Raw genomic sequence first — 7731 nt, forward strand, 5'->3', positions numbered from 1 at the left:
CAAGATGTTTTTGGAACCATTTACTAAAAATAATATTATTTGCAAAAAAGTAATGACTGATTGTATTTAGAGCAGTTTCTTGCTTTATCATGAAAACCCAATTAGCTTTTTTCAGTTGTTGTACTTTAAGACATGTTGAAAGTCATCTTAAATATATTTATATGGTTGATTTGAAACACATACAACCAATGTTTACGAAAATGATATTAGTCATACACATTTTTTTGTGTATGACTAATAAACATATTTTGTCAATACTTAAACCAATAATCGACATTCAAAAATTTCTGCAGCAAAAGTTTGGGCCTTACTTGGCGGGAAAGGTTTGTGATCACAAAAAAGTGGCGTTGCCTTGCTTTTGTGTCCTTGGATTATAACAATGCAAAAGAAAACGACGTGGTTTCTTGACTCAAAATTGATTCGCGTAATTACAGCATAAGTCCGTCATTTACTAGATGGGGGTAAGTTAAAACTGTTTTTGAGTATTCCAAAAATAACAGTTAATGAAATCGTATTTATGACGATTAAAAAACTATTGACCCTGTTTGAATTGAAGCTCACATGCCCTAATGCAATCGTATCCTACAAAAGAAAAAAGTGAAATTTTCTTTCCATAACTTATGCGCGACTTTAAAATAGCAATGATAATCAAGGAGCAAGGAGGTCGATTTTGTAAATGCCTGTCACACATTACTTGTTAAGTAGGGGACACAATGAGTGGCAGTGCTTTTTCCAAATGTATTTCAAGATAAAATGCGGATTCAAGAAATGATAGGTATTCGAACGTGAATCTCTCGGCAACAATAAGGAAGTCCTTGAAATTTGAACTTCGCTTGGGTGGATCAAGGATGACCAAAAAGTTCTGGAAGTACGATATGCACTTCAAAACGGCAACGATTGGAAATAGAACCAGTTGTGCGTCTGCATTTGACCCTGGAAAATGTGACCCTGGGTTACCCACACATGATTCCTGTCAATGCGCTTTCCCTCAACACATCTAAGGCAAGATTCAACAACATGGAAATATCTTTAAAAGAAGCTTTTTCGCCTATCTCTCTTCTCCAAGTCCATAACCACAGCTCAATCATTTACGAGATAATTGTTTAAAACAACATTTTCTCCGGTAAACAGTTCAATTCTTGCTGGGTCATCAGAATGATGTTTTTTGTGATAAGGACAGCCTTGTGAACAACAAATATCGCAACAGAGTTTCACAATTCTGCAATACTATAGCATGCACAGTACATGTACAGTACCAGTTTTTCGAACCTTATCTAGCCAAGAAGAACTGCAGACTACGGACGCTACGGACGTTGAACTGTTCATCAGTCTACGTATGTGAGCCCATGTACATTAGGACTACTGTTATTCCTGGCTACAAGGGACGTGAAACTTTTTCAAATGTGATAAGGTACTTAGATTGGAGATAAACATTTTATGTTCCAACTTTTTCGTCTGATCTTTTTCAAACCATTGCATTTTAAAGATTTGGAAGCTAAAGCCTTCAGGGTAAACAACAAATATATTTTTTTAACTTTTAAGATACATGTTGAGTTTAGGGTAGTTTTTAAAACAAGGAAACTTGTCACTACAATTTTTCTCCATTGCTAATAAAGGATAATGGTGTAGTTAGTCTTTGGTTGAAAGATATCGCAACTTTTGTTTTACGCACTGAATATACATCGCAAATGTATTTTTGTATTCCGTGGCTTGGATTTTATAATTTTGGCATTTATACTTTTGTGGAGCACCATTCATATAATAGGAATGTTCAGTCATTCTTAATTTTGCGTCTCCATACATTTAGTTTTCAGTCCATACACCTTAGGAGTTCACAGCGCTCAAGAGCTGAAGAGATTTCGTCCTGTAGAGTGACAACACGCAGAGAGCTCTTGGCTCCAGGGTCCTGTTGTCCAGAATCAAGCTCAAAAGTGCAAACGAAAAGTGACTTTATCTATTAAAATATGCTATTAATGTTTTGAAAGTGCCTTTGAAGAACCATTGGAATCCCCAACAATGGGGTGGGACACCAAGAAGACCTCAGTGGGTCTACTTTGTTTTGTGAATCTAATCAATTACATGGATCGATACACAGTGTCAGGTGGGCTATGTGTTTGTTCATTGCTCTTTGTCAAAAGTTGCTCTCTTACAGATGTTTTCTTAGGAGTCCTTTCTGAAATTGAAGCCGATCTGGACCTGGAACATTGGCAGGGAGGATTGCTCCAAACAGCTTTCATTGTATGCTACTTTGCTTCCGCTCCACTTTTTGGCTACCTCGGAGATCGCTATTCCAGGAAATGGTTGATGATTGTGGGCATGGTGGCCTGGAGTTTGTGTACACTCATTGGGACTTTTATGCCGGTATGAGATGACTGGAATTAGAAAAAAGCTTGAAAGGACCTTCACCTTACCTTACCTTACAGACGTATTGGCCGTTTTTGGTCTTCAGAGCAGCGATTGGGTTTGGTGAAGCGGGCTTCACTTCCATTGCTCCGACTGTGTTAGGGGATCTCTATGCGAATGAAGGCCGCTCGATTGTGTTGGCCTTGTTCTATTTTGCCATCCCCGTTGGAAGGTGGGTTCCTTGGAAGATTGTCCTTTTTGCAACCGATGGGTTGAACCTTACTTGATTGCATTGCAGTGGTCTTGGATATATTGTGGGCTCTGGTGTTGGAGCAGCCTTTGGGGATTGGCGTTGGGGATTGCGGGTGACTCCAATCCTGAATGTGATTGCGGTTTTGCTCATGATTTTTTTCATGAAAGATCCTGAGCGAGGTAATGTCTGAAGCAAAATTGAGTTTGTAATTATCTGCACTTGTTGTATGGAATATGTTGTCGTTGTTGTTGTTTCAAGGTGAGGCAGATACTCTTAATCCACATCGGGCTGGCAACAGTTTCAAGGATTATGTGCAAGACCTTGTGTATCTCATCAAGAATCGCTCGTTTATCTTGACGACCTTGGGGTTCACCTTCCTCTGTTTTTGCACGGGTTCCTTATCTTGGTGGGGACCAGTTTTTGTGGAAGATGCCATCAAGGTCCGGGAAGAATATGGCCTTGAAACAGCTATTGGAGTCAATGAGTGAGTACCCCGACCCGAATTAAAAGCATAACAAATGGACCAGTCAACTTCAAAAAGTGTTTTCTTGCAAGTGTTGCTTTCATATTTGGCGTCATCATGTGTATAGCCGGGGTCTTGGGGCTTTGTTTGGGCTCGGGCTTGTCGTACAAGCTCCGGGATCGCTATCCATGGGTGGACCCGGTGATCTGCGGGGTGGGCCTGGTAGTGTCCGCCCCATTCCTGTTCTGTGCCCTTGGCTACGCTCAAGATGGCGTTGTATTAGCATTGGTCCTGGTCACCATCGGCGAGGCATTCCTCAACATGAATTGGGCTGTCGTGGTTGATATTTCCTTGGTAAATATCTCTTCTGAACTACTTTGATCTGCTACAGCTACAAATAACTGTCATTGAAATCAAATTTCAGTATGTTGTGGTGCCCAATCGTCGATCGTCGGCCGAGGCTTTGCAGCTGATGTTGTCTCATGCTTTGGGTGAAGCTGGCAGCCCTTATTTGATAGGTCTTATGGCGGGGTCTTTGAAGGAGAACATGATTGGGGATGCATCACACAATCCATGTATGTATTACAAGGGGCAATTCAAGCATGTGGCCGTTTTTTTACTAATGCAATTATTCTCTTGCTCCCGCTAGCTAATGGAACCCTAAACATGTCAGATATGGAGAGAGATTACTACGCATTTCAATACTCCTTATTTATGTGTGTAGCCTTTGAAGTGGTTGGAGGCCTTTTTTTCCTCTGGGCGACACTGTACGTGGTGGATGACAAACGAAAGGCTGCCGAATACATTCAAGGTACGTCTCATTTAGGTTTTTTTATTACATTCTTGAGTACTCGCCATGTTTTGAGAAGGTACTTGAAGAAAGCGTTTCGAAAACCTTTGAAAAAGTCCCACTTGGCTTTATTTGATTTCAGATTTCGACGAAAGTTTGGTGGGAGGCGAGATTCAAAATCCATCCTTTAATCAAGCCAGTGGATCTTCTAGTCGTAGAAATTCGGTCTCAAAAAAAGATGTGAAACAATCTTGACATGTCTGCTCAACCAAACCAGCGTATTTATCAAATACTATATTTACCAAAAAAGAATCTTATACACGAAAATATATATATCTTATAGTTTTCGAACATTAAAATGAACCGTGTTCATGTCAGATCCAATTATTTCGTTTTTGGGATCCCATCGTCCCAAACCAATGCACAATTTCTCGCCCTTTTGCAACTTTTCGATCGTCACCAAAGTGGTTGAAGCGGAAATATTCGTGGTGGTGAGAGCCTCTTTATTGGCAGTCTCGGCAAACATTCCCAAAAACGACGCTCCTCTCACGTTGGGATCACTTTTATCTGCATCAAAACAAACTTCGAGTTAAAGTCCTAAAACCTATTTTCCGAGTTAATCTACCTGTGTCCTCTTCCTGAAGTTTATACAGGGTGGCCCACACACGATCTCCACTCGCAGAATACAACAAACCGGTAAAGCTGACTTCATAATATCCGTCCTCAGGAGCTTGGAAGAGACCCTTCTCGTTATCCATGGCCTCTCCAAAGGCAGGATTGGAAGCTTGGCAACGAGTGTAGCTAACAATGCTATCATCAACCGGTCCCGTGTTAGTACATGTTACAAAGTCAGCATCATCTTTTCAAAGGGAATAATCGTTTGAGTAAATTTCAGGTTTAACTTCATTAAAGAGCTTACCAAGAACGCGTTCTAGGGTGATGAACCCAGAGTCCAAGAGTTTACCGCTTTTACCCAAGTTGGATTTGACAGTGGCTGAGAGATCCAAAGGCTGAAGACGAACATAGGCCTGAAAGAAGATATGCATGATCATTCTTGGGTTCTCTTAATTCTTCACAGTAACTATGATTTATGTATGCTTACCATGGCCGTGACAGGAATGATGGTCTTCATATCGAAGCTATCCACGTTCATGGTAGCTTTGGCTGTCAACATGTTGAAGCCGAACACATCCAGTCCAATAGCGACTTCGTCACCCCCGGAGACAATCAAATCTCCACCCATAGCCAGTTTATAGAAACCGGGGGTGTTGATTGTAATCTTGGACTGTCCCTCCAAAGACTCAAATCCGTGCTTCCAAGCGCAAGAATCCAGGACAAGGGCATCGGAGCCTTCGTCTTTTAACTTGCACATGAGACCTGAAATGAGACAATCTTCGTGTTTGAAACTCCTTCAGGCATGAATTTAGAATCTCTTTTTGATCACCATCCATGGCCTCGTCCATTTGATAAGCTGAAATCTTGAGAATCTGGGAATCCGAGTTCAAGATCCCACTTCCCGATCCTTCAGATTTAACAGAAAAACGTAACACGTCATTGGCTTTCAAGGCCAAGGGAGCTACGATGGAATTGGATACGCCGAGGTCCAGTTCCAGATCTTGGCCTTGGCTCTGAGTTCCCAAAGTTCGGGTCAACATCTTGGTCTAGAGGTGAACAAATAGGGTCAGGATCTGTTGTGAAAAATGGATATTGTCTTATGTACATACTTCTTGATTATTTCGCTTCAACATAACGCTGATATTCACGGCGTTGTTCCGTTCACTCTTCATCAATGAGGAGAGCGCGATGCTGTACACCCCATCTTTTTGGCAACTGAATTCGCCAGTTTTGGCATCGAAATCATCGTGAGATATGTCGCAGGTCTCAAAGGATACGGAACCTTTCAATGAAAAAAAACCGTTAAATGTATTCGCATATCCCTAGACAAATCATTCTTACCATCTAAGATCTTATCTGTGCTAGAGCTTGAACAGGCGAAAATCATCCGAGGTGATCTAGGTTTCTCATTTGTGTCACCATCCACCGTCAGTTGGTTCACGGATTGTGCTTTATCACCTGAAAAACAGGGTCAAAAGGGGTTAATTGGCTAAAAAGTAATTGCTAATTAAAACAACTGACCATCGTTGTTGAGGGATCCGGATCTGAGTCCCAGATCAATTTCAGCATCATCAAAGTTACCTGTTAATGTACAATATAGAGTTAAGGTTAGGTGTTAGCTTGGACCATTGTTAGATACAGATCATGGTTTGCCTTTGGATTTGGATCAGTTTGTTTTGAGAAAATTAATGAATTACTAATTAAGATTAGACCTCATTACAGGATTGAATTTTGATCTTGTCGTTGGAGAGAATTGGGGTCTCGGAGTGTTTGGAAATGACTCCATCGGTTTGAACGTTGCCACCCGAAATGGGATACAGGAGGAACATCTCTTGGTCCAAGGCAATATCCTAAGAAATTAGATATATCATTACATTATCTTGACAAGTTCGTCTGATTAAAGAACTGGACGGTTACCATCTCATCGTTGGTTTTGATGGATTTTCGAAATTTCATTATGTTCATTCCATTTTCGCGAGTAAATGATGTCTCACTAATATCTTGAGACTCATCCACTAGGGGAGGTGTGTACCTAAAGACTCAAAGAGGTCATGGTTGGAATTTAAAAAAAAAGCTTCAAAAACATTAAGTTCCTTACGATCTTAGCCACATGTCGTTGACCACTCCCTTTCCATTGGAATCCAAATATCCCAAAACAAGGTCAGACCGAGGCTGTAATAAGAGATTTTCTAGTCAAGCATCATGATCATGAACCCCAGTGATGTTAAGATTACCATAAAAGGGTTGGCTGAAAAACCAATACCAGTCCATCGACCTTCAGAGACTTTGTGACGACGTACATCCGCCTTGGCCGAGATTACCATAAAAGGGTTGGCTGAAAAACCAATACCAGTCCATCGACCTTCAGAGACTTTGTGACGAATCTCAATTTCCAATTCGTCCTTTGATACTCGTGACCAAATTGCTTGATATTCGCACTCTTCATTTGAGCACTGTGGCGGAAACTTGTAGGTGGAAGGAGAGCATCCATCCTTGGGTTCTGTGGTCCTCTCAACTTCAGCTGCAAAAATGTTGATTTTGTCTTAATAAGTGGTCTAAAGTTAGTTATGAATACGTTTGAGTACCTGAAAAGTCAATGGTTGTAGACCCGCGATTGGCCTTGCCGTGATATTTGAGTTCATCGTCTCGGTAGAAATCTTCAATACTCGGGTTTCCTCTTTCGAGGCCAGATTTGGGGACATGCGAGTACATGCCTTGCTCTTGACCATAAGCCCAGATCACGTTGAGGGCTTCGTTCAAGCTGTGATCGGTATCATCCAACGAGATCATCTTTTTCCTAAATGCAATGGTGGTCACACCATCTTCCTCATATCCCACAGCTGCAGTGAGATCGTCAGTACCGCCGTAAAACGAGTCGGCTTGAGGGGTTGAGCGGTCTCGAGTATAAGCATCGAACACTTTACTGACCGATCCCCTGGCCATTCCAATCACGACATCAGAACAATCCATAGGGTGCAATCGTCCTCTTGGAGTGTATTTGTGCCTTTTCTGCAGTTTACGTGGTCTGGGGCCTTGAGCGCTGTCTTCGCTTTCAGCAAAGGCTCCAGTTTCACCTTCAGCTTCACCTTCCGCCTCACCTTCAGCGTATGCCTCAGACTCACTTTCAGCTTCGGCCTCACTCTCAGCTTCGCTTTCGGCTTCGCCCTCAGGGTAAGTGTTAGATTGAAGTTTAGCATTGGGTTCACTTTCAGCTTCACTCTCAGCCTCACTCTCAGCCTCACTTTCAGCCTCACTTTCAGCCTCACT

General features: G+C 41.8%; 2 protein-coding genes and 1 long non-coding RNA gene across 3 annotated transcripts in view; 2 read left to right on the plus strand and 1 right to left on the minus strand.

The window, feature by feature from the left end:
* Positions 1 to 1832: 1832 nt before the first annotated feature.
* LOC131892822 (protein spinster-like) lies at positions 1833 to 4156 on the plus strand. The gene is made up of 9 exons (XM_059242677.1): positions 1833 to 2101; positions 2165 to 2361; positions 2424 to 2575; positions 2642 to 2775; positions 2855 to 3080; positions 3152 to 3413; positions 3484 to 3634; positions 3709 to 3870; positions 3992 to 4156. Exons 1-9 carry the CDS (start codon positions 2017 to 2019, stop codon positions 4102 to 4104), a joined length of 1482 nt encoding a protein of 493 aa, XP_059098660.1. The 5' UTR covers positions 1833 to 2016; the 3' UTR covers positions 4105 to 4156.
* LOC131892821 (uncharacterized) overlaps positions 4109 to 7731 on the minus strand; it is a gene marked incomplete in the record, with an annotated part of 6220 nt that continues 2597 nt past the window's right edge. Inside the window, 13 exon segments of the mRNA XM_059242675.1 lie at positions 4109 to 4416; positions 4475 to 4708; positions 4769 to 4877; positions 4952 to 5226; positions 5294 to 5510; positions 5574 to 5746; positions 5806 to 5922; positions 5986 to 6045; positions 6185 to 6314; positions 6382 to 6496; positions 6563 to 6636; positions 6786 to 6985; positions 7050 to 7557. Coding sequence (XP_059098658.1) covers positions 4187 to 4416; positions 4475 to 4708; positions 4769 to 4877; positions 4952 to 5226; positions 5294 to 5510; positions 5574 to 5746; positions 5806 to 5922; positions 5986 to 6045; positions 6185 to 6314; positions 6382 to 6496; positions 6563 to 6636; positions 6786 to 6985; positions 7050 to 7557 — 2442 coding nt within the window.
* The window catches only part of LOC131892823 (uncharacterized), a 2761-nt gene continuing 2523 nt past the window's right edge, over positions 7494 to 7731 (plus strand). Inside the window, exon 1 of the long non-coding RNA XR_009374614.1 lies at positions 7494 to 7635. This is a non-coding gene — a long non-coding RNA (uncharacterized LOC131892823). The remainder of the gene's footprint in view (positions 7636 to 7731) is intronic.

The sequence above is a fragment of the Tigriopus californicus genome, chromosome 2 (assembly GCF_007210705.1).
Source record: "Tigriopus californicus strain San Diego chromosome 2, Tcal_SD_v2.1, whole genome shotgun sequence".
Classification (NCBI taxonomy): domain Eukaryota; kingdom Metazoa; phylum Arthropoda; class Copepoda; order Harpacticoida; family Harpacticidae; genus Tigriopus; species Tigriopus californicus.

Bases quoted from the DNA above. Each gene is read 5' to 3' on its own strand.
- LOC131892822 (XM_059242677.1), top strand. From the start codon at position 2,017: ATGGGGTGGGACACCAAGAAGACCTCAGTGGGTCTACTTTGTTTTGTG. The intron at 2,576-2,641 runs GTGGGTTCCTTG...ATTGCATTGCAG, and splicing joins TTTGCCATCCCCGTTGGAAG to TGGTCTTGGATATATTGTGG. The intron at 3,081-3,151 runs GTGAGTACCCCG...TTTTCTTGCAAG, and splicing joins ACAGCTATTGGAGTCAATGA to TGTTGCTTTCATATTTGGCG.